The sequence below is a fragment of the Venturia canescens genome, chromosome 3, assembly GCF_019457755.1.
Source record: "Venturia canescens isolate UGA chromosome 3, ASM1945775v1, whole genome shotgun sequence".
NCBI classification, from domain to species: Eukaryota; Metazoa; Arthropoda; class Insecta; order Hymenoptera; family Ichneumonidae; genus Venturia; species Venturia canescens.
Window position 1 is genome coordinate 16,964,077 of NC_057423.1, and position 26,082 is coordinate 16,990,158.

The 26,082-nt window shown below is 38.1% G+C and overlaps 1 protein-coding gene and 2 long non-coding RNA genes across 3 annotated transcripts; 1 reads left to right on the top strand and 2 right to left on the bottom strand.

Moving 5' to 3' along the window:
- Positions 1 to 9,629: 9,629 nt before the first annotated feature.
- Positions 9,630 to 10,718, bottom strand: LOC122408069 (sentrin-specific protease 1-like). The gene is made up of 2 exons (XM_043414615.1): positions 10,680 to 10,718; positions 9,630 to 10,535 (listed from the first exon to the last, which is right to left on the bottom strand). The coding sequence occupies exons 1-2, from the start codon at positions 10,716 to 10,718 to the stop codon at positions 9,630 to 9,632; spliced, it is 945 nt and encodes a 314-aa protein (XP_043270550.1).
- A 950-nt stretch (positions 10,719 to 11,668) lies between these two features.
- Positions 11,669 to 12,799, top strand: LOC122407938 (uncharacterized). The gene is made up of 4 exons (XR_006260320.1): positions 11,669 to 11,687; positions 11,760 to 11,784; positions 11,847 to 11,900; positions 12,533 to 12,799. It is a non-coding gene; the product is annotated as an uncharacterized lncRNA (long non-coding RNA).
- Positions 12,800 to 21,511: 8,712 nt separating this feature from the next.
- Positions 21,512 to 22,232, bottom strand: LOC122408132 (uncharacterized). Its single transcript, XR_006260377.1, has 3 exons — positions 22,158 to 22,232; positions 21,682 to 21,844; positions 21,512 to 21,597 (listed from the first exon to the last, which is right to left on the bottom strand). It is a non-coding gene; the product is annotated as an uncharacterized lncRNA (long non-coding RNA).
- Positions 22,233 to 26,082: the final 3,850 nt, after the last annotated feature.

The window sequence follows — 26,082 nt, forward strand, 5'->3', positions numbered from 1 at the left end:
CGAATAAATAGAACAAAAATACACGCAACTGTTAGAATGATATTAGAAACTTTAATTGAATAAATGTTTTCTAATTTATTTCTCGTGTCATCATTATTTTTAAACATCCCCATATTTTGCTTGATATTCAGTTTGGCTCTGCCCTCTCCGATCCTTGTTTTCACCCCATCAGTTTTGCAGAGGATCGATATATATTATTAATTCGTTCCCTAATATGTGTCCTATGATTTTCTACTCCTTCTTCATGATGATTGTGGTAACATGATTCGAGAGGTTTGTAACCATAATCTTGAATTGCACATTTTGTAAATCAGATTTTCAAAAAAATTTCTGGTCTTGGTATACTGGGTAGTTATTCTTTTCCCATTAGGTCTGTCGAGTGATAAATTTGGAAACTTGTTCCAGAAAGCCTTTGGATGCTTTTTTTGCTGATGATATGAAAAGTCGTATCTTCGGAATGCGGTGTGCAAACACAAATTTTGATAACAAAACTTATGGAATGACATGTATGTTGAGTATCAAGAGACTCGGTAGAGTCTCGGGACAAGTACATTGACAGCCCTGTCGTCTGCTGGCCCGAGGCTCTCGCCGAGACTATACTTTCTCTGAATAAAACGATTCGCGGTGGTGGGGGTAAAATTGGCATGTGATTTTCTTTAATTGCGAAGCCTATGAGTTATGTACGACTTTGTAAATTGAACTTTCAGCTAATTGAGAAATTCTCTATCGAATGAGCCCAAAATCAGCATTATTGGTGGCGTAATTGCTGAGAAAAAACTTTGCACGGGCTCAAGATTATGCAAAAGTTACGAACACATTCAAAAATTTATGTGTCTGTATATTATAGTATAACACCATCAAAGGCACTTTGATGCTATCGAGTTTCTGATTGGTTGGATCTGACGACATCCATTTTTAGACGTTGTGATTGGTTGTTGAAATTAGTTGTTGATGATTGGAAATCTGACGTCAACTTCATAACGTAGCACACGACGCAGCACAGCTGGTAACAGCAGTCATAAATTCGATCGATATACATATATATATACAAACCGTGTGTCAGTTTTTGATCGCATGAACAGAGTTTCGACATTACGAAGTGCGTGCGGGATAAATAAAAAAATAATTTTCGTCATCTAAAGAAGTGCATATAACTATTTATTTTGTTAAAATTTATGATATATTAAATCGGTATCAAAGCGGCCGCGTAAATGTAGTCTGTGATATGTGTGTGTGAAAAAGAATATAAAAAATGCGCGATGCATATGTCAATGAAACTTTTCAAGATTTCATTATTTCGTTCGATTGGAAATAAGTGTTGACTGAAATAATCCTTCAATTAAACCAGATTACAAAATATTGTCCAGTGCGAATATATCGTCACTGGCGTGGTTATATATCATGTGTAAATAGGTTATACATACGAATAAATAGAACAAAAACACACGGAACTGTTAGAATGATATTAGAAACTTTACTTGAATAAATGTTTTCTAATTTATTTCTTGTGTCAACATTATATATAAACATTCCCATATTTTGCTTGATATTCAGTTTGGCTCTGCCCTCTCCGATCCTTGTTTTCACCCCATCAGTTTGCAGAGGATCGATACATATTATTAATTCGTTCCCTAATATGTGTCCTATGATTTTCTACTCTTTCTTCATGATGATAGTGGTAACATGATTCGAGAGATTTCTAACCATAATCTTGAATTGCACATTTTGTAAATCAGATTTTCAAAAAAATTTCTGGTCTTGGTATACTGGGTAGTTATTCTTTTCCCATTAGGTCTGTCGAGTGATAAATTTGGAAACTAACTACAAATATGGAATTATTATAAAAAAAATTCATTCCGATAAGTCTACAGTTGCTCAGTTTTGGATGTGATCAAATATAATGCCTACCAACATCCCCAGAAACTTACAGAATTTCTGAATGCAATGTGCGCTATGTCATTTTAATGGGACATCATGACTTTTGACAACTTTTCATTATAATGCTGTAGATTCGGATCATTGAAATACAGCGAAAATCTGCAAACTATACAATTTATATACTGTGCCATTCATTTTACATTTTGACTCTAACCGTAACATATATATATAAAGTAAAAAATTGATTATAAAAGTCTTCAGTTGCTCATTTCTGGATAGATTTGAAATTGCTGTCTTCGAAGCTCATTGCGCAGATACATTGAACCGCAGCAGATACCTGCGAACTCTGAAATTTCTGTGGATAGATATATATGCTACGGATCATCCCTTATCTTTGATTATGGTAATATGTAATGGAACTTGGTTCAGCAAGTTTTAAGGTGTTTCTTTTCAAATAGTATTGAAAATGTATTACTGTGGTATGGAGCGAAAACCTTCAAACTTTCATATTTTTGTGGCGCAGCATGTGTGCCAATACTGCGGTATGGAGCGAATACCTGCAAACTTTCATATGTTTGTGTCGCAGCATGTGTGCCCATCATTTAAATTTTTTACTCCAACCGTAACATATAATCTCAAAAATTCATCCCAAAAGTCTTCAGCTTTACTAATTAACTTAATTTTCCTTTTTCTAAATTCTATGCTGAATTTCTGAATTTCTAAATTTATTTCTAAATTATCCTGAAATTAAATTGTTTACCTCCACAACCAATGCAGGTACCTTAAACGTCTTTGAATTCCGTTGCTCTGTTGAATTAACTACGCTCAGTTTTTTTTGCTTTTTTGAGTTCTAACGTAATAAATGTTTCCAGGTGCCTTTTTTCGGCAACTATCAAACTGTAGATAATTGGATCGCAGCGGCCACTTGCAAACTTTGGAAATATATTTCGTCGGGGGTACGTTTTGGAAGACACGAAAATGTCTAGATTCAGAATGCAAAAGCGACATTTAAAAATGGCCAATTCTGTTGGATTTGTTGAGTCTTGAATTTGATCTATCTTTCCTCTTTTCCTTTCTTTTTTCTAACGTTATAAGCTGAAAATCACATCTCGGGCCGCAACACGCATTGCTCCATGCTCTTGAGTTCCCAATGGACAAAACATATTAGAAGACAAGGAGAAAAATCACCAAAGTCCAAGAACAAACCTCTATCGAAATAGTTCCAATACAATTTTGACGAAAAATAGGTCTATTTTCGTGGAAACCAAAGTTACAAGCCGAAAAACATATCTCGGCCTCCAACCTGCTTTCCACCGTGCTCTTGGGTTCCTAATTGACAAAACATATTAGAGTTAAAGGAAAAAGATTGCCAAAGTCCAAGAACAGACCTGTGAAGAAATATTTGCAGTACATTTTTGACGAAAAATAGGTCTTTTTTTTGTGGAAACTAACGATATAAGCCGAAAATCATATCGCAGCCTCCAACCCGCTTTCGACCGTGCTCTTTGATTCCTAATTGATAAAACACATTAGAGTACATGGAAAAAAATCCTCAAAGTCCAAGGACAGACCTGTGACGAAATATTTTCAGTACTATTTTGACGAAAAATAGGTCTTTTTTCGTGAAAACCAACGTTATAAGCCGAAAATCATAAATAATTCGTAGAAATTTAAACTAAAATCCTATAGTCAACTGAACATAAATAAGGAACTTTAGAGAAAAAATACGTGATATCAAACCATAAACTTCCCCTAGGAAAAAAAAGGTTGGGACAAGTACATTGATGGTCCCTCGTTTGCTAATAAATCCATCCATAAAAAAACTTTAAAAAAAATTTTCTTTAAAAATTGTCAAAAAAATTATTTTATAAAATAAAAATACAGTACAATTCGAAAAAAAATTCACAAATCTAGAAAAAACATTATGTTTAAAAAAAAAATATTCTGTATCTATTTTTTAAAGTTCAAAAAAATCAAATAACAAGTAAAAAATAAAAAACCGAAAAATCGCGTTTGAAATCATTATGCAAACCGATGCCTCATCCTTCTTATTTGATTCGAACAGCTAAATCAATTGAAAAAAATTCCATCTAATTTACGTGCAGCATTAAAATTTATTATATCAATTCGAGGCCAAGTATTTTCTAATGAATTGAAAAAAGTTACCACTTGAGTTACGTACAGCACTAAAATTTATGATATCAATCAGTGGACAAGTATTTTATTAGTAACTCCAAATTTTGACATTATTAAAATGTTCTAAGAAGCTTTTAAATCCAAAAAAAATCACATGAAAGCTAGTCATTCGTTACTCTATGGTGGCAAAGACTTATAAGAAAATCGATTTTTCTCAGACTTTCAGGATCCTTTGGTATTATTCACAAAATTCAACGTCGATTGGATCGATACAAATTATGTTTAAATATGTGTTAAAAGTACTTGTCCGGCCCATCACTATTCATTCAATAAAAAATCAATCATAAAAAAATGAAATTGTACGGCAGAATCTGGTTAAAAATTTGTTGAAATGCGATTCATTATTAGTTTAATGCTTTTAATAATAGTAGAGGTTAGTTCTTAGTCCGTATGGAATTCGTTCGCTGGAAGAATAAGTAGGAAGTAAGAATTGACATCATTGAATATAAACTGGAGAGTTATTTTGGAAGCATGAACATATATATTATGTACAATTTGTTTCATTTATCGATGCAGAATAAAATCCCTTGTATATTGCGGAATAATTTGTTTCCGTTTTTTATTAAATTAGTGCAACTAAGTAAAAATTACGTAAAGATAATTCTCTCAATTCCCTCTGCATGAATACTTGTGACTTGTGAACCATCAGTTCTAGACAAGCCCTGATTTTTATTTGGATAAACAATTTAAACGGAAAGTGATGGGCCGGACAAGTACTTTTAACACATATTTAAACATAATTTGTATCGATCCAATCGACGTTGAATTTTGTGAATAATACCAAAGGATCCTGAAAGTCTGAGAAAAATCGATTTTCTTATAAGTCTTTGCCACCATAGAGTAACGAATGACTAGCTTTCATGTGATTTTTTTTGGATTTAAAAGCTTCTTAGAACATTTTAATAATGTCAAAATTTGGAGTTACTAATAAAATACTTGTCCACTGATTGATATCATAAATTTTAGTGCTGTACGTAACTCAAGTGGTAACTTTTTTCAATTCATTAGAAAATACTTGGCCTCGAATTGATATAATAAATTTTAATGCTGCACGTAAATTAGATGGAATTTTTTTCAATTGATTTAGCTGTTCGAATCAAATAAGAAGGATGAGGCATCGGTTTGCATAATGATTTCAAACGCGATTTTTCGGTTTTTTATTTTTTACTTGTTATTTGATTTTTTTGAACTTTAAAAAATAGATACAGAATATTTTTTTTTTAAACATAATGTTTTTTCTAGATTTGTGAATTTTTTTTCGAATTGTACTGTATTTTTATTTTATAAAATAATTTTTTTGACAATTTTTAAAGAAAATTTTTTTTAAAGTTTTTTTATGGATGGATTTATTAGCAAACGAGGGACCATCAATGTACTTGTCCCAACCTTTTTTTTCCTAGGGTTTTCCACTTTGCAAACTACAGATATGGAATTATTATAAAAAAAATTCATTCCGATAAGTCTACAGTTACTCAGTTTTGGATGTGATCAAATATAATGCCTACCAACATCCCCAGAAACTTACAGAATTTCTGAATGCAATGTGCGCTATGTCATTTTAATGCAACATCATGACTTTTGACAACTTTTCATTATAATGCTGTAGATTCGGATCATTGAAATACAACGAAAATCTGCAAACTATACAATTTATATACTGCGCCATTCATTTTACATTTTGACTCTAACCGTAACATATTGTAACGGTACGCTTTTATGACGTCACCCGCTACGCGTGTTTTCGAGCTACTAAAAATTTAGGAGCAGGCATGAAATGAACGAGAGATTAAGAATTTGTGTTTGAAAATATAACAATCGTGTTTATTCAAAATAATTTGGTTGAACAAATGTTAATACGGTGCAAATCGTTGGTGTTTTGCGGTATGAACGAAAGTATATCCCTAATTTCAATAAATTAGTCCAATTTTACGGAATTGCTCTTTTATTTCAATTAACTTGTCCAAATTACAGTTTCTTTCCCTAATGTCAAGAAACTTGTCCCCTTTAATTATTTCTGCTCTCTTTTGCTAATTCTTATAAATTCAGATCGGTGAGCTCAGAAATTAATTCCTATTTTTGTCAACTCTCAAATGTAATCAACCCGATTACTTTTCTGCTTCTATACAATTTTATATGATATTTGCGGACAGGCTCGATACAAATCAACTGAGATTGATTAATTTTTGGACAAATAAATTTTCTTTTTCTATCAAAGTTTTGTCTCTGTAAATAATTGAAATAATTTTGGAGAATTGAATCGGTTCTCGCCTCTAAGAGGATCATGAAGCTTTTATTTTTAAATTAAACTAATCTTTTGCTTCCAACAAAAAAAAAATCAAAAATGGGTTGAGGAAAAGGGGCCTATGCCAAGAATCTTCAGACCCCACGGAATCGCAGGGTCCCCTCCCTCTTTAACATAGGACAGATGGATCAAGTTAGAGAATCTTCAGACCCCACGGAATCGCAAGGTCCCCTCCCTCTCTAACTGAATGAATGGGAAATCACCCTCGAATCTTTGGCCTGAACGGAATCGCTCAGTCCCCTCCCTCTCGGCGTGATTGGAAAGGAATTTCACCCTCGAATCTGCAGATCGTACGGAATCGCACAATCCCCTCCCTCTCGGCGTGAAATTTGGAATTTTATAGGGTGTTGGTTTGTTGGAGCTTGTCTTCCAGAGTCACTACCTCTGTATTCGAAGCGAGAGCTGATTCAAGAATGAGCTGCCGTGGTTGCTCCGCACGGCCTTTTATACTCGTTTGAACAAAGGAATAATGATAATAATTCCGTTTAAAAATAACTTGGACTTTGATTCGCTTAGAAAAATAATCTCCAACCATAGTTCGATCTCTAAATTCGGGGATTGGTTCCCCAATTCCCGCTCGAGCTGTAATTGGACAAACTAGAGGCTGTTTTCCCTCGCTTTTGTAAAATAAATGATTTTCGTATAAAATCAACTGCTTTTAGCGAACAAAAATTGTATTTTGTATTTTAAAGCTTAAATAAAGCAAGTTTTTCTTTAATCAACGTTAAATTAATAAATTATGATCACTTTCGATCATTATTTCCCCTGGAACCAAATGCTCGCTCGTGACTGGTCATTTCTGTTGGAGCCAGCACGCTATTGGAGTTTTCTGGACAAGTTTTCTCTGGACGCTCTCAATTGCTTTTGACACCGACTTTTTAACTTGTTTTGTTTAATTGAATCTTGCCTCGTATCAAAATGAAATTAATTGTGTCATTTAAAACATAAAATGAAAGTAATTACGAGAGAAAAGAGTTTTTCTTATTAAAGCAATAGCCTTTACGCCGAGCCACGGAGAGTCGCGTCGAGCGGCTGAGTACAAGCTCGCGTGGCGCGGGATTCAAATGTGATATTTCGTTTGAATAAAAGGGAGTGCCGTTTCAACGCCCCCCAGGACAAAAAGAATTGAGAATACGAAATGATTTTTGTTCTAAATGGGAGGACGGGGCAAGGGCGCGACGTCTTGATGATTAGATGGCTTTTATCCCTCAGGCTCGTCTTCCATCATTTGTCGGAATTCTTCTTCGGCGTCAAGATGTTCAAGATGTTCTCGGAGCCTTTGATGAGCTTGCTCAGCATCGAATCCTTCTTCTACCTCGCCATTTTGTTCCTTGAAAAGTTGTTGTACTTGTCGAAGGGATGCCCATGGAATATCGTCCCTTAAACTGAGCCTGTAGATGCCCCGTTTCGCGAAAAGGTTTCTCACGAGACTCTCACTCAATTTGACTCGATAGGAGCTGATGTATAGCTCGATTTCAAAGCCCCCAATTGTTCGATGTTCGCCAATAATGGACATGTATGCCGTTTTCTCGACCAGCTTGTTTTGATAATGCAAGCACAGGGTCTCTTCCCATTGTTCTCCGATGTATGGTTTGACGTCAGAAATGAAAGCTTTCATTGAGAAGCAAGGAGCACACGCAAATTCATGCGGAATGCGCCTTAAATCGTCGACTGGGGTCATCAGTTTTACCCTTCTATCAATTAATTTGACTGTAGCCTCGTCCTCGTCAATTTCGAGGACTTTGGCTCGATATGCGATGTTTTTATTCATTAAGGCGTATAATTTGCCTGTTTCGATGTTTACAAGTGGGCTCGGTCGTTGGTGAGCTATGAAATCGGCTAGTTCTTCTTCAAAAACTTTTAATTCCTCGTTTTTCGCCGGAGTGGTGAAGGTTAAATTCGTCGGGCTCATAAAGTCTAGAATCATGACCTCGAGGTTGCCTTCCCATGTTGATGGCCACGAGGTTGGATTGGGAACTCCCGGGATCACGTGATGACTCATTTTGAGATTGAGGATTGCGATGGTGCTTGGATCGGTGGTGACGGTAGCTCGTCTCGGTGTCGAATGGTGATCTTCGGCCCGAGGGAGCTCGATTTATACGACTCGAGGTTCCCCCACTTCCTTGTCCCGTGGCGCCCTCTCTAATGATGTTCTTGATGACTTTTGAGGAGGGTATGACTCTAATTTTGTTAATCCCTACCATTTTCTCTTTTCTTTTATTTTACAGGTCTCTCTGGTAAGTACGACACTCAAAACTTCTATTCTTTTTCTCTTATTTTTCAGGTTTTAACAATCATCTCATTTCTTTTCTCTTTTCTTTATTTTTAGGTTAGTGTTCGATTTTCTTTCAATAATTTGTTCTTTCTTTTTCAGGTTTCACTCGACTTTCATGGTTTTTTCTTTCTTTTTTGGGCTTTTAGGCAAGTGATGTGATTTTAGGTGAGTCATTCTTTTCAATTCAAGTTTTCTAATTTGGTTTTTGAATTCTTTTATTTTTTTATTTTTCAGATTCTAGGTTCTACGAGGTGAGCTTCATCGGTAAGTGAGGATTTCGTAAGCATTTTATTCTATTTTCTGTCTATTAATTTTCTTTTTACTTTTCTTTTCAGGTCTGCGGAGGCGAGAGTTCCAGGTAAGTATTATTCTTATTTCTAAATTTCAGGTAAGTATGATTTTTCGGGTTTTTCTAATCAATTTCTTTTTCTTTTTCAGATTTCTTGGTTCCAGGCACGAGACAAAATTCTTGGGTAAGTAAATGATTCTATTTTCGTAAAAAAAATATTCTTTTCGATGTTTTTAATTGTTATTTTTCTGCTTTTCAGGTTCTCGGACATTGGACATTTTGCAGGTAAGTAGTGTTTTTCTATTTTTATGTATAGTAGCTCATTGTTAATAACAATTTTCTTAAATGTTCGCTTTTTGATTTTAGGACAAAAGAAATGACGCGGAAACACCAAAGATTTGTCAGGTAACAAAGTTTGCTCGGTTTATTGGATAATAGTCAACAAAAATGTATTTTCCTTTTCTTTCTTTGAAAAATAAATAAAAAGTCCTTTTGCACATTGGCGCTGGTCATAATGATTACTGCTCTCATGAAAATAAAGATATTTTACTCGATTTCATCATTTAGTCAACGATCTGAGGGTTGCTTCAAAATAAACCCACATAAAAAAAAATCCGTTGTCTCTTTGTTTTCTTGATCGTCATTGATTAATTTATCAGCCAGGTGAACCATGGATATATTCCTTCCTTCTACTCCAATTTCCCGTTCATGATTGCTTCGGCGATTCTTTTCCTATTTTTTTTTATATCCCCTTGTGTAAAATTCAACGCACGTCCAGCCGCCTCATTTTCTGCGAATAAACACACGAAGACCCCACAATCATGATTGTTGCTTTGACGGGGAATCTTCTTTTTGGTTATTAATGCCCATTCTTCGGCGTTGAAGTACCGTTCGTGCTCTTTTGCCTCCTCTACAAGGTATTTACAGAGGGTAGTCAGACAACCCTCGTCTTGTCCACCCAAACTATCGTAGTAGCTTAGCGTTTTGTTCATTACGTTTATTACTGCTAGGCACCAATGATTCCGAAGATGAACAGGTACGAGTACTTTTGCGAATGACAAGAGATTGTTCTTTTTCGTCCATCGTTTGACCGCTTGATACCCCCCACTTTGAAGACGGGTGTAAAAGAAGGAATTCATACAATGCACCCTTTCAATTCGCTTTCCTTTTTTACTCTCACGATCGGCGATCAGGGCCATATACTCATTAATGACTTCGTCGTCAAGCCAATTTTGGCCCTCCAGCGTTTTTAGACTTCGTAACTGGATACGTGGTCCCTTTTTTCCTTCTAGTTTCGTCGGTTCTTCTCTTTGTTCTTTCTTCTTATAATCTTTTTCTTCTCTCTTGCCCTTCTCTGACGTTACTCGCCTCTCTTCTTCCTTATTGCCTTCCTCTGCCTCCTGGGCCTGCTGTTCCTTTCCCCCTACTTTCTTTATTAGCCTTACTTTTGAGATTTCAATGAATCGCCGTGTCCTTTCCGCATCGGCTCTCTGTCGTGGCGTTATGTCTCCAGTGACGAGCTGCCACAGGGACACCTGTGCTGCCTTATGCTTCGGGAGATCAGTCTGCGTATCCGTGCTCTGTGTCTTTTTCCTCTGTTTTTTCTTCTCGTTTAATTCTTCTTCGTCGTCCCTTTTCACTTTCTTCTCATTGGAAATTTTTTTGATTTCGGAATCTAGCCCCTGAATTTGTCGTCCATCCCAGAAGCTGGTTTGCCCGGTTTGCTGAGAGAAGTGCACCTTAACACCCGGGTACCTCATTTGCGTCGACGCGTCCATTCTTTCTATTTAAACGTTTGGTTTAATTTATTTGTATCCTTTTAGTGTTTCAATTGCTTCCTACCTTTTTTTTCTTGGTCCCTTAATCCTTCTTTTTGTTACTTTTTCGTTCAATTTGTTGGTCGCGTCCTCCTTTGTTCGTAGCACTCGGGGATTTAATTTTTGTTCATTGTCACCGGGTTCTTGTTCGGTGATTCAATTTTTGTTCAAGATCACCGGATTCCCCGTTCTTTGTCTGCTGCACCGCCTTTCGCTACACGGTGAAGTCCGCCGGCGTGGCCCTTTTTTCGAGCATCCCTCTCGAGCGCAATGAAGTTTGCCGCTCTTTCTTGTCCAATTTTTTTTTTTATTTCCTTTTCATTGTTGCTTTCCCGTTTGTGTTTGCTCGAGTTATGGTGGTTATAGGTAGTTGTTACATTTTTATTTTGTTTTCGATTTTATTGATTTTTTTCATGTTTTTCAGGTTTTTCATAAAATTATAAGGTAAGTGGTGAATTTTTTAGTTTGTTTTCGATCTTATTAATTTTTTTTCTTATTTTCAGGTTTTTCATAAAATTGATGGTCCTCGTCGTGTGTGGAGTAACCATTTTGGTAAGTAAACATAATTCTTTATCTCTTAGTTGTTTAAATCATAATAATAATTTTTTCTTTTTCTCTTTTCAGGTTTTCGTCATGGATTCGTTCCCCAACGGTAAGTATTAATTCAAATTGATAGTCTCATTTATTATTTGTGTTTTATTTTTCAGGTTCACCGGGTGAGACATTCTTCTAGGTAAGTACGCATGATTCTTATTTCCAATTTAGAGGATAACTAAAAATATAATTTCTTTGTTTTCCTTTTTTTCAGGTTCCCTTTGGATTGTATCCCCTGCGGGTAAGTATTAAATGAAAATCATAAATTTGTTTATTGTTTATTTATCCATTTATTTATTTTTCTTTTCAGGTCAGCTGGGCGACGTATCCCTCTTGGTAAGTATGCATAATTCTTGTTTCTTTGTACACATAAAATAAAAACTTTACTTTTGTCCTTTCTTTTTACAGGTTCCTCCAGGAGTTCGTCCCGTCGGTGAGTATTAAATGAAAATCAGGAATTTATTGTTTGTTTATTTAACTTTTGTATTTTTTCAGGTTGGCAGCGTGGTACATTCCCCTCTCCACATCGGTGTTCGTGTTTTCGAGAATGTAAGTAGCAGCTGCTATTTGTTTTTTGATTCTATACGGTCCTTCGTAAATAGAAAAGAACTTTGCCATCTTTTTGTTCATTGGATCACTCACGTTGCATGCTTTTGCTAACACAAGATCTCCAACTTGAAATTCTATTAATTTATGTCTTTGATCGAACTTTTCAGCTCTTTTTCTTCCTTTTCTTGCAATCCTTTCTCGCGCCAGCATTAATTTTTCTTCAATTTCATCCTCTTGTTCATTTTCTTCTTTATCGATTTGAATCCAATTTTTCCAGATTCTTTGAGGTTTTATATTTTTTTGTATCTCAATTGGCGTCATTTCCGTAGTATCGTGATGAGTTTCATTAATACAATCTTCAATTACCTTGACCCATTTTAGCCAATCAGTGTGCTTGTCAGTTAGGAACGTTCTAAAAAATCTCCCTATCTCTCTGTTTACCCTTTCTACTACGTTTCCTTGGGGATGTCTGATAGACGAGAAAACCGGTTGTATTCCCTCACTAGCTAACTTTTGTAACCATAATCGCGACGTAAACTGCGTTCCGTGATCGAATTGTAGTTTTCTCGGTTTCCCATTCTCCGGAATGTAATAATTAAAGATTTTATTGATTGTAGCTGGCGCTGTTGCAGCTTTCAATGGATATAGAGCGACAAATTTTGAAAAGACATCGATCGTAACGAGGATGTGTTTCATCCCGCCCTGAGAGGCTGGCAAAGGACCGAAAAAATCGATTGAAACGATATCTCCGGGTCCTTCCGGAATGATGTTTTGCTGTGCCGCATATGAATGCTGATTCGGAACCTTGTTTCTTTGGCACGAATCGCATGATGCGAGAATCTGCCTTATGACACGATACATCCCCGGGTAAGTAAAATCCTCGTCTATAATTTTCCAAACTTTCTTTGCCCCTATGTGACCGTACATTTCGTGTGTTTCAGATACTAAACGGTGGAAGATTTCAGGCGGTAACACGATTTTACTGGAATTTGTTTTTAATAAAATATTATTTATCAACTGAAATTTATTGTCTTCATTATTCTCAATCCTCTCTCTGATTTCCTGAACTTTTTCATCCCTCATTTGCCAATCTCCTATGTTCTTAAACATGTTCTCTAATTCTCTAGATGGTTTTGTTGCTAGCATTGTATTTATGATTAATTCTCTGCCTTTTCTGCCCCCCGTATCCGGTGGATTCAAACGACTGAGAACGTCGGCTACCACATTTCTCGTACCGGGACAGTATTCAAACTGGATATCGTAATCCTGGATTGCCAAAATCCATCGAGTTAGACGCTCACTAAGTAGCTGACTATTTTTTAAAAAAGTGATTGCTTGGTGATCTGTGACGACTCTAATTTTTGATCCTAGCAAATAAGTTCTCAATTTTTTTAGCGACCACACTATTGCCAACAATTCTTTTACAGTAGTCGTGTATGCTAATTCAGGCCCTTTTAGCGTCCTACTTGCAAACATTACAACCCCTAAATCTCCGTTATCGTCGCGTTGAGCTAAAGTGCCCCCCAATGCATAATTACTTGCATCTGTTTGCAAAATGTACTCTTTAGTCGGATCAGGATGTTTAAGCAAAACGTTATTCACGAATAAATCTTTTATTTTCTGAAATGCTACTTGTTTTTCTTTATCCCATTCCCATTTTGTTTCTTTGCGTAATAACTTCAAAAGAGGAATCGTTTCTTTTGCATGTTCTTTTGTGAACTTCGTGTAATAATTGATCAGTCCAAGGAAACCTCTAAGCTGTTTCAGATTTCTGGGTGCAGGAAAATCGTGTATTGCTTGTATCTTTTCGGGCTGAGGTTTAATACCTTCAGTCGTTAGAATATGGCCTAAGAATTCTACTTCTTTCCTAAAAAATCTGGCCTTTTTTAGTTTGATTGTCATACCGTGTTGTTCTAATCGGTCTAAAAGTTCATCTAATTGTTGCATATGCTCTTCGAAGCTTGTTGAGATGCACAATAGATCGTCTACAAAATTAATCACGTGGTCGCCTAGACCGTGTAAAATAATATCTAAGGCTCTTAACAATGATGCAGTACTCGTTTTTAATCCAAATGGAGTGACAGTAAATTCGTACACTTTTCCACGATATCTAAAGGCTGTATATTTCATTGCATTTGGATGCAGAGGAATTTGCCAAAAACTATTCGTTAGATCAAGCGTTGTCATGACTTTAGCTGCGTAACATTTTTGAAAAACCTCTTCTATGTTTGGAACCGACTCGTGGTCATCTTCCATCACCTGATTTAATTTCCTCGCATCTAGACATAATCTAACAGATCCATCCTTCTTTATGACTGGAATGATTGGATTTATCCACGGACTACTAGATCTCTGAATAATCCCATAATCTAACAATTTCTCAATTTCTTTATCCACTTTTTCCCGATGCATCAATGGAACCTCGTAAGCGTGAGCAACGATCGGTTTATCCGTCGTAATATTTAGCTCGTGTTCGTAAACCGAGATTCTACCTGTACTTTTTCGAAAAACATTCCTTCTATTCCATAAAACCTGCCTATGGATTTCTTTTTCTTTTTCGGAGAGTTCTGTGTGGTCTACGATTTCGTTAATTTCTTCTATTGTGACTTCATTATTTTCTTGATTGCACATCAGATTATGTACTGGCTGGGTGATAATTTTCTTTAAACTTTGCACTGGCTTAATAGTTTTACTTCTCAATAATTCTTTGTAATCATTTTCTTTTAATCCCCATTTTTCATTAATTTCCCCTTTTTCAATAACTTCTTCAATCTCCGACGTAACTTCTCCCCTTTCAACCATACTCTCTTTTTCTTTTTTGATTTCTTTTTCTATTATTTCTCCCTCAACAATTGTTTCATCACCTTTAACTTCCTCATTTACTTTATTTTTAATTTCTCCCACGACTTCTTCATCTTTAATTTCCTTTTTTAATTCTCCCTCCATTACTTCACTGTCTTCTTTTTTAACGACATTCTCCTCAACTTCATCTTCATCAGTAACTTCTTCATTTTTAATTTCTTTTTTTACTCCTTCATTTTCTTCTTTAACTTCATTCTCATTTTTACCCTTTATCTCTTCTTTAATAACTACATTACTCTCTTTTTCTCCCATTTTGAATTCTACACTTTTTTCTTTTTCAATTTTCCCCACCGCGGGAATTATTTCAATGACTTCATTGTATTTGACCTGGAGAGACATCTCTCCCAGGTCTATTAAACTTTTTAAAGGTTGAAGGGCATCTACCCCCAGCAAAACATCCCTTATTAAGCCAGGCACTATTAAATATTTTACGAAAGTCTTTATTTTTCCGATCTCTGTTACAGCCATAATCTGATGCTTTATCTTTGTCATTTTTCCTTTTATTGCCCCTTTTACCGTAACTCCTGTCACTGGCAAAAGAGGACAATTTTTTAAAACTTCTTTATTCTCCAAATAGAACTCCTCCGAAATCGTAGTCACTTTCGAACCTGAATCTATGAGTGCAGTGACCGGAATCCCCTCGATTTTCGCGTAAATCTCTGGGCATTCTATAATCGGGACTGCCTCCCCATTTATTTCTTCCCCTAACAAGAATTCACGGGTATCCGTGAAGATTGTATTAATGGGGAACTCATTATCACGATTTAAGCGTTTTTCGCCATTGAGGTACCATTTTGTTGCCTCTTGCATCTGGTATTCATTTTTTACTTCAATTTTCGTTGTACCTCGCACGTTTTTATTTTGATTTTTATTTTGACGATTTCTTTTGAGTACGGGTACAACGCTTATGCGTTTCCCGCCCTTGAAGTGCTTGGCTGAGGTTCAACTTTTGTTTCGATTGTCGCCTCTATGGCTTGAATCGGTTGTTGTTGCCGAGCATTGTTGTTCGGAGGTGGCTGGTACCGTACATTGTTTTGTGGTGGTCCCTGAGTTTGTTGCGGTGGTCCCCAATTGCGATTTTGTTGATAATTGTAACTGGGACGGTTGTTTCCATTCTGTCCATTGGAGTCCCCATTGTTCGGCCGTTGATAACCATAATTTTGTTGGTAATTCTGATTAAAGTTGCGAGGCGGTGGATTGTAACCATTCTGATATCCTCGATTATGACCTCCATTGTTGCTTCGATTCCAATTGTTATTGTTGTTTTGCTGCCAGTTCTGATTTCCTCGATTGTTGTTGTTCTGGTTACCCCCTTGATTGCTCCAATTAATTAACGGTGGCATTTTAAACGGGCGTGGTTCGTGTTTATCGTTACCATTTGGGTTTTTCTGATTGTGAGCCCTCTGCTCTTCCATGCCCGTGTTCACCGGCCCGCTTTGATCGAGTTTTTCTAAGAACTCGATCAGCTGCTCAAGGGTTTCGAATCCCCTACTCATGATCGTGGCTCTTATCTCCTCGGTAAAGTGCTGCGAAAGGGAAGCAATGATATCTGAATCACTTGGGGGCGGAATTAAATCCCTAGCCGTTCCAAAAATCCTTGTCGCATATTCCACCTTAGTTAATTTTCCTGGTTTCTCGGGATATTTCCCGAATTCCAGGTCCTTTCGTACCTTTCTCTGCACGTCGTGACTCCAGAAACGGTTTATAAACCTTGTCTCGACGTCCTCGAAACTGTCGACCTTTTCTTCAACCACTTCCCACCATTCTTTAGCGGATTTTTCGAGGCACTGACCGAGCAAGAACTTCATTTCGGTGACAGTAGGGTTTGTAACCTCGCAATATTGTCTAAATTCTTTAATAAATTTGATAGGCCTTTTATCGCTTGATCCGTTGTACGTAGGAGCTTTGATTTTTATTTTGCTGGGATGCAATGCTGTTTCGTTCCGAAAAGTTTGTCCTCGAGGATTTTCATTTTCCGTCTCATCGTTATCTGATTCATTTCCTGCGTCATCGGAAATTTCTTCTGTCGGCTTTGGAACAATGCGTGTGCTTTCGGTCTTTGGGCTGCTGAATTTGTTCGTGTTCTCAAGATTCTCGACTCTTTTTCGTATCGCATTCATGTCTAACTGCATTTGAGCCATGCTCACCTCGACCACGGCGCTTTTTGCCTCGTTCTCTTGGACAATTCTTGTGAGACCCGTCACATGGCGTTTGATTGGTTCGTATATCTGATGTACGTCGGATGCAATTTTAGCCTGCATGACGGTAAATCTTTCCGAAAATTCGGCCCTTAATTCGGTATAGGCCTGGTTATTTTTGGCGATCTCATTCGCCATACTTTGGACCTGCGACTTGATCTCCTGCATTGCCTCCATCAAACTGACCAATAATTGGTTGTTGGCTTCTCCAAATTTTGGTTGTCCACGGTCCGATTTTGGCGTGCCAAATTCGTCCAAGCGGTTTTCTTCTTTATCACTTTACTCATCTAAATTGTCAGCGAAGATGCCCCTTGACTCATTAAAAATATCACCCGCTCCGGGAGGCGGAAGCGTGGTTGTGAAATCATGTGTTTGAGCTTCTGTTTTTGGGTTCTGGAATCCAGAATCCGTGATAACTTCCTCTATTTTGTTTGTATCGGCCATTTCAAGAACTCAAGTAATTTTTCAAAGAAAAGAAAAAATTTCTAAATTCTCACGTCCTGTTGCAATGCCTGCCCCACGTTGGGCGCCAAGTTGTAACGGTACGCTTTTATGACGTCACCCGCTACGCGTGTTTTCGAGCTACTAAAAATTTAGGAGCAGGCATGAAATGAACGAGAGATTAAGAATTTGTGTTTGAAAATATAACAATCGTGTTTATTCAAAATAATTTGGTTGAACAAATGTTAATACGGTGCAAATCGTTGGTGTTTTGCGGTATGAACGAAAGTATATCCCTAATTTCAATAAATTAGTCCAATTTTACGGAATTGCTCTTTTATTTCAATTAACTTGTCCAAATTACAGTTTCTTTCCCTAATGTCAAGAAACTTGTCCCCTTTAATTATTTCTGCTCTCTTTTGCTAATTCTTATAAATTCAGATCGGTGAGCTCAGAAATTAATTCCTATTTTTGTCAACTCTCAAATGTAATCAACCCGATTACTTTTCTGCTTCTATACAATTTTATATGATATTTGCGGACAGGCTCGATACAAATCAACTGAGATTGATTAATTTTTGGACAAATAAATTTTCTTTTTCTATCAAAGTTTTGTCTCTGTAAATAATTGAAATAATTTTGGAGAATTGAATCGGTTCTCGCCTCTAAGAGGATCATGAAGCTTTTATTTTTAAATTAAACTAATCTTTTGCTTCCAACAAAAAAAAAATCAAAAATGGGTTGAGGAAAAGGGGCCTATGCCAAGAATCTTCAGACCCCACGGAATCGCAGGGTCCCCTCCCTCTTTAACATAGGACAGATGGATCAAGTTAGAGAATCTTCAGACCCCACGGAATCGCAAGGTCCCCTCCCTCTCTAACTGAATGAATGGGAAATCACCCTCGAATCTTTGGCCTGAACGGAATCGCTCAGTCCCCTCCCTCTCGGCGTGATTGGAAAGGAATTTCACCCTCGAATCTGCAGATCGTACGGAATCGCACAATCCCCTCCCTCTCGGCGTGAAATTTGGAATTTTATAGGGTGTTGGTTTGTTGGAGCTTGTCTTCCAGAGTCACTACCTCTGTATTCGAAGCGAGAGCTGATTCAAGAATGAGCTGCCGTGGTTGCTCCGCACGGCCTTTTATACTCGTTTGAACAAAGGAATAATGATAATAATTCCGTTTAAAAATAACTTGGACTTTGATTCGCTTAGAAAAATAATCTCCAACCATAGTTCGATCTCTAAATTCGGGGATTGGTTCCCCAATTCCCGCTCGAGCTGTAATTGGACAAACTAGAGGCTGTTTTCCCTCGCTTTTGTAAAATAAATGATTTTCGTATAAAATCAACTGCTTTTAGCGAACAAAAATTGTATTTTGTATTTTAAAGCTTAAATAAAGCAAGTTTTTCTTTAATCAACGTTAAATTAATAAATTATGATCACTTTCGATCATTATTTCCCCTGGAACCAAATGCTCGCTCGTGACTGGTCATTTCTGTTGGAGCCAGCACGCTATTGGAGTTTTCTGGACAAGTTTTCTCTGGACGCTCTCAATTGCTTTTGACACCGACTTTTTAACTTGTTTTGTTTAATTGAATCTTGCCTCGTATCAAAATGAAATTAATTGTGTCATTTAAAACATAAAATGAAAGTAATTACGAGAGAAAAGAGTTTTTCTTATTAAAGCAATAGCCTTTACGCCGAGCCACGGAGAGTCGCGTCGAGCGGCTGAGTACAAGCTCGCGTGGCGCGGGATTCAAATGTGATATTTCGTTCGAATAAAAGGGAGTGCCGTTTCAATATATATGAAGTAAAAAATTGATTATAAAAGTCTTCAGTTGCTCATTTATGGATAGATTTGAAATTGCTGTCTTCGAAGCTCATTGCGCAGATACATTGAACCGCAGCAGATACCTGCGAACTCTGAAATTTCTGTGGATAAATATACCCTAGGAAAAAAAAGGTTGGGACAAGTACATTGATGGTCCCTCGTTTGCTGATAATTCCATCCATGAAAAAAACTTTAAAAATATTTTCTTTTTAAATTGTCAAAAAAATAATTTTATAAAAAAAAATACAGAACAATTCGAAACAATTTTCACAAATCTTGAAAAAACATTATCTGTAAAAAAAACTAATCTGTATCTATTTTTTAAAGTGTCAAAAGAATCAAATAACAAGTAAAAAATAAAAAACCGAAAAATCGGTCTTGAAATCATTTTGGAAACCGATGCCTCATTCTTCTTATTTGATTCGAACAGCTAAATCAATTGAAAAAAATTCCATCTAATTTACGTGCAGCATTAAAATTTATTATATCAATTCGAGGCCAAATATTTTCTAATGAATTGAAAAGTTACCACTTGAGTTACGTGCAGCACTAAAATTTATGATATCAATCGAAGGACAAGTAATTTATGAGTAACTCCAAATTTCAACATTATGGAATTGTTCTAAGAAGCTTTTAAATCCAAAAAAATCACATGCAAGCTAGTCATTTCTTACTTTATGGTGGCAAAGACTTATAAGAATATCGATTCTTTTCAGTCTTTCAGGAGCTTCTGATATTATTCACAATATTCGACGTCGATTGGATCGATACAAATTATGTTTAAATATGAGTTAAAAGTACTTGTCCGGCCCATCACTATTCATTAAAATTGTTTATTCAAATAAAAATCAGGGCTTCTCTAGAACTGATCGAGCACAAATATTCATGCAGAGCGTATTTAGAGAGTTATCTTCAAGTAATATTCCCTTAATTGCACTAATTGAATAAGAATGGAAACGAATTGTCCTGTACTATACAAGGGATGTTATTGTGCATCGATAAATAAAAAACATTTTGCACATTAAATATGTTCAAGCTTCCAAAAATAACTCCCCAGTTGATATTGGAATGACGGCAATTTTTACTTCTCACTTTTTCCAGCGAACGAATTTCATTCGGTATAACTAACCTATACTATTATTAAGAACATTAAACTAATAATAAATCGCATGTCAGGACAGCACGACGTGCCGTTCCGTTGCTGTGCCCTTGCTGGCACACTTATTTAGTGAGAAAACGTGTGGCTTGTAATACGGAGTAACAGCAAGAGAACGGCAACGGGACGACACGTAGTGCAGACCGGATTGAAGTGCAAAATAACAGCATCGAAACCAAGAATCAGTGACAGACTGTAGCAATGAGGTAAAGGCGTATTCTCAGCGTGCTGTGCCGTATAATTTACGATGCTCGAGCAACGCGGCTCTGTTACCGACAGTCGAGCAGAGTGTCGACGGTACATTACCTTGTCGACTCGCGATCACCCGAAGAACGCAATGTCCCGTTCCCGAGCTATTCGAAAAAAGAAACAATCATTGAATCGATGAGGCAGTATCGGCAAATCGGTAAGTAATACAGTAATAGTTATAATTATTTAATCTAACATAAAGTAATAAAAATGAACATGCATTTAATCGGGTGAATTCGTATCGTGACTTTGGGCCCATGGTACGATGAATGTGGGCGTACAGTAGAAAAACCCGAGTTTAGCGGAGTTGCTAGCCATCTTTTAATTTACGATGGACTACCCACCCCACGAAAACCCGGATACTTTAAACTGCACACCCGTGCATTGGGGGACCTACGTTTTTTGTGGAATCCGAACCACTAACTCATTCATACGATGCACTCTGTTCTTTCACTCGCAAATAATTATACTTCCTAGCTACTACCTTATTAAATAACATGCATTAAAAAAAATGAATTACCTATTTGTGTGACACAAAGCTGTTTACCTCTTTGGCGGGATACTACCTATCGATTAGATCGGAGAACGTGACCTTGCGCTTGACAGCATCGAATCTGAGGACGACCTTGACACGCTTCGTTGGCGGGATCGTTGGTGAGCGGCGTTGTTGCGCGTGCGACGTTGAAGGCTGCGATTTCGTCGTCTCATATCCTCGTCAACATTCTCAATATCCGAATTACCGCTTCCATCATGCGTCTGCGAATGAGATGGCGTACGATTCTCAATACGCCGGGGCTGATCATTGGGTGGAACATTTCCTCTGGGGCCCCTTTGATTTTCCTTTGCGTTATTCAGGCTGTTCCGATGGCGCTGCTTCGAACTCCTGAGCGCGTTAGTCATTGCGTCGGTGAATTGGGACCAATCTGGTTTCGGATAATTTCTATTCCTCGCAACTGCCGCTATATTGCAAACGTAATGACAAAAATGATTAGTTTACTTTCGGATTGAGAAAGAAAAGTTGATTAATTCATAACATTACTTACCATAAAGGGCTTTGGCAAATCTTGTTTTGCCAAGAGCTATCTCATTTGGTTTTCGGCCGAGCCAGGTCAAAGCCGGCGATACCGAATCTTCCATGGCGTTCTTCAAAATCTCGTTAGCCGTTTCAACTAATGTGTGGCCACCGAGCGACCCCAAGTATCTGACCTGAAATGGTAAGTTATCGAGATTGTGACAGCTATGATAGAAACGTTTAATGAAATTTTAAACTAATGTACATATTTTTTCCGATTTCTTTTCGGTCGCGTGTACACGTACTTTTGAACTTGACCGTTTTTTTATAATTTTTCTCTTCATGACAAACATCAAGGGGGGAGGGGGGGGGGGGGGGAGCAGTCGCTCTGATTTCCGTTTTTTGAAAAGTTGCTTACAATTTTATTTGGAGCATTATGTAATATTCTTTAAAAAATAGAAAAGTCTCGTCGAGTGGTGTATAATTTGGGTGATATTATAAGCTTACCACATTCTTGTACTCGTCGTCCGGTATGGCCTCGAAATCATTTATTTGCTCGGGGCTCGTAAGTGGTAATGATCTAGGTTTTTCGGGAAATTCCGTGGATAGTTCCCGCTCATATGATTTCTTGAGATCGCTATTCGTTGAATTTCATTTAAATGGAGAAAGAGAAAATGTATCGATAACAATCATGTGGCAACGACTATATTGATATACGTGCTAGTATTTCGTAATAATTACCGCATTCCCTTTTTCACGATTTTCGCGAGCGACCTAAATATCAAAAACAACAGAATGAGAGGAACGTAAATTATTAAAAAAATCCTGATTGTCACGAAAGACGCGTAAATGATTCGAGGGGCAGTTTCTTACGTTACATCCTCTCTCAGTGCTGTCACCGACTCTTCCGAAGCGAATTTGAATGCCTGATTGAATTGGGGCCAAGGCCGTGGTGGATATTGCCATTGTTGTTGTTTATAAGAACGACCCCATGGATTTTCATACAACGGCTGTTGATATTGATCCGCTTCATCCTGAAATTGAGAGGGTTGCGGTTGTAGTGATTGTGATCGATAGTCGTCTCGTTGATATTGTGGAAATGAATTATATTGTTGTGTTAGTTGCGGTTCTTGTCGGTGTAGTTGACGTTGTTGTTGTTGTTGTTGTTGTTGTTGTTGTTGTTGTTGTTGTTGTTGTTGTTGTTGTTGTTGTTGTTGCTGTTGTTGTCGTTGCTGTTGTTGTTGTCCCATTTCGTGCTGCGTCGTCAACGTCTCGTTAGGCCTCGTCGTGCCGCAAGCTGAGTCACTCGTCATTGTGGTACGCGTTGGCGTTTTCTGAAATTGAAAGGATTTTTGTTGCTGCAATTGTGATCCAGAGTTGTCTCGTTGATAATGTAGAGATAAATTGTATTGTTGTGTTAGTTGCGGTTCTCGTCGATGTCGTTGATGTTGTTGTTGTTCCACTTCATGTTGCATCGTCAATGTCTCGTTAGGCCTCGTCGTGCTGCAAGCTGAGTCGCTCGTCGTTGTAATTCGCGTTGGCGTTTTCTCCCCGTGCGCGCGGATATCATGATCCGATGTCGTCTGGAATTGTCCGGGGGTCATAGCCGATATCTCCTCTGATGTCGTTGCATCTTGTTGGCATGACGATGTTCCGCTCCGATGAGGACATTCCAACGTTATTAATGACGACGGTTCGGGATGCTCGGATCCCGGCGTTGATGACGGAATGTATTCCGGTTCCGCGGTGTCCTGAGATTCAATTTGCGAAAAACGAGATTACGCGTTTTTACGAAGAACTCTTACTGCGGATATCGTCATTAATTAATTTTTTGAACGCACAGTATTGTATTGCCCATGCGTGGCAATTGCAAGTGACGTATGATTGTTATACAACGGTGGGAAATTTTGAAGGGCCTCCATCGCACCCCGTAGATTAGCCTCGGTTTCTCGAGGCGTCGAATTCGTGCGGTTTTCTGGAATAGGTTCCCCGCTCTGATCTACCGAATATTCCTCCGATGACGTAGTTTGAAAAGTGGGATTGTAATCCCGAAGGTATGAAGGTGGCCGTTTGTTTCTCGTCGGTCGTGACGTATCCATGCTGTGGATTAAAAAACAACCGCGAGAACATCTACTTATGGCGGGGGGGGGGGGGGGGGGAGGAGGAGGTATTGCGACAGAGAATTAATAAACTTTCGAAGTACCATAAAAACATGTTAGAAACGGTAGAACGCTTAATGCGATAGAAGGACATGCAATTGAAAAATGGACAAACAATTCTTTGGCCCGAAAACAACTTCTCCAAGAAGCGAAAATTCAACGGTAAATAGAAAAGAGTAAATAAAAGTCGAGACATTGTAGCCATAGAGTCCCAATAGAAAAGAGAGAAGTCAATACGAATGAAAACAGCGACAACGCATTCCTCGGTTGCGTTATCAGTAGGGATTCATTGCGGCAACTACGAATGTATCTTCAGCAACCGTTTCAACGTCGCTGTTGCCGGTGCGACGAGGTGACCATAGAGGCATCATATAACACTTTGATTGAACATCGACAAATGGAACCATTGAAACGTTTTCAGTGAGCGTTTGACACTTGAAGAACCCTACATCGCTTGACGATATACCGACGTTGAAGAAAGCTTCCACCGAATCGAATTATTTCACAACGAGGTAAGTGACATTACGATAAACAATTATATTTTCTACTAAACAAATTCCAGAATCCTTAAGGATGCAGCAGCGGTTGCGATTTTTTGTACTCAACATGAAATTTTGACCTTTCAAACGGCGGAACTGAGCAACATCGTCAATGTGAATATGACGCGGTAGCGGACCAGTATTATGTCGATCGAGAACGATAGGAGTTTCTGTATTGCGTATGGACGGACGGGAAGCAACTGCTACTCGTGTACGCTCAGCAATTCTATTAGCGATTTGCTGTAATGACAAATGCGGCTTTCTGACGCATCGGCGAAAATGTTGCATCGCGTTTTCATACGGGAAGGAGGAATATCCGTCGGCAGGGCCGAAGGATTCAACATCATCGACCAAGTGCAACAAACCATGAACGTTGTAACTGAGAAAATCGTAGCCATAAAGGCGCTGGCTTTGAACAACGAAAAGTTTTAAAGCAATTCTCGCATACGTCAATTCTCGACGGGAAGGATTGGTTGACACCAAGACACGCGCAGCACTGCTAAGCAAAAGGAAATGATCATACAATTCAACGGACAATATACCACGCAGAACGACCGCTCCTGTATACAACAAAAATTGACGAAACTCTGTAGCTTTCCAGCGAAGAAAACTTTCCAACGAACGTGGTCGACGAGCGAATTCCTCAGGACACCAATCGAATAAGGATCTGAGTCTTGCCGAAATCAACAAAATATCTCGAGCACACAATTTAGAGGTTTTCGAGAACTTTCCTAAAACCCAAGCAATGAACAACCGCTTCATAACACCGAGATATAACAAATGCATAAGATCGAACGGAACCTGCGACACTGGACCCATGGGAAGATGCTCGAGGGGACTCTCGACGTTACGTAAGTGACAATCTTCATCGATTTCGTTAAAATAATCCTGATCGGTCCGCGGCACATTGTCAATTTGTTCATAACACATACGAGTTCCGGTGTGTCGACCGGTTACTTTGCATTTCGAGCAAGGATTTGTTGAAGTCGCGCTCTCATGAGACAATGCGAAAGAACGAGCGGGTGCGTCGGCGATAAAAGCTCGAATAACCACGCGATAAATCGATTCTTGGTAACGAATGCCTCCCTCTGCTATGATACTTTCTACGTCTTCCACAAAGGAGCTGAGAAACTCCATTGCGCTTGCAGGTTTCTTTGGCCCTCGGTACACACCTATAATTCCGACAGGAGAATTTTTCACATTCGAAATTCTACATTGGATCGGCCATATATGACTATCACCCGAATTATCAAGATTAGCCCCGTCAATGCTCCAGTCAATTTCTAAGAAAGCTGGAATTTCATCTTTCGGCGTGGAATCGAGAATACTCGTGAGCGCGTTCTCCAACCCTAAATGAAGATATTCCCCGGGGGGCACTTCACGCAGCTCGACCGGCTTACGCGGAGTACTCAGAAGCGTTTTTGTATATTTCGGAAGAGTTGAAAAACATGAATGCTTCCTGAGATTTTCAAGAAGATCATCCCCGGCACGATGACTTATATTATTTTTGACCAACCACGAGGCTAAATCGTCGCGAAAGCCACCCGAGCGTTCTGTAACCGATTCATCCGTAAGAGCAGACTCCCCGCTAGAATCAATAACGAAACCGGACGATCCTTCCGTATTGTCATCATAATCATGGTTTTGACTCACGTCGATGCCAGGATTAATGAAATTATCGAACGAGTGTATGATCGAAGACTCAGTTTGTTGCGCGGATGGCTCCCTAGCCGA

Coding starts and splice junctions, on each gene's coding strand:
- LOC122408069 (XM_043414615.1), bottom strand. CDS start 10,718: ATGGACGCGTCGACGCAAATGAGGTACCCGGGTGTTAAG. Junction 10,536..10,679: donor TGAGGTACCCGGGTGTTAAG/GTGCACTTCTCT, acceptor AAGAAAAAACAG/AGGAAAAAGACACAGAGCAC.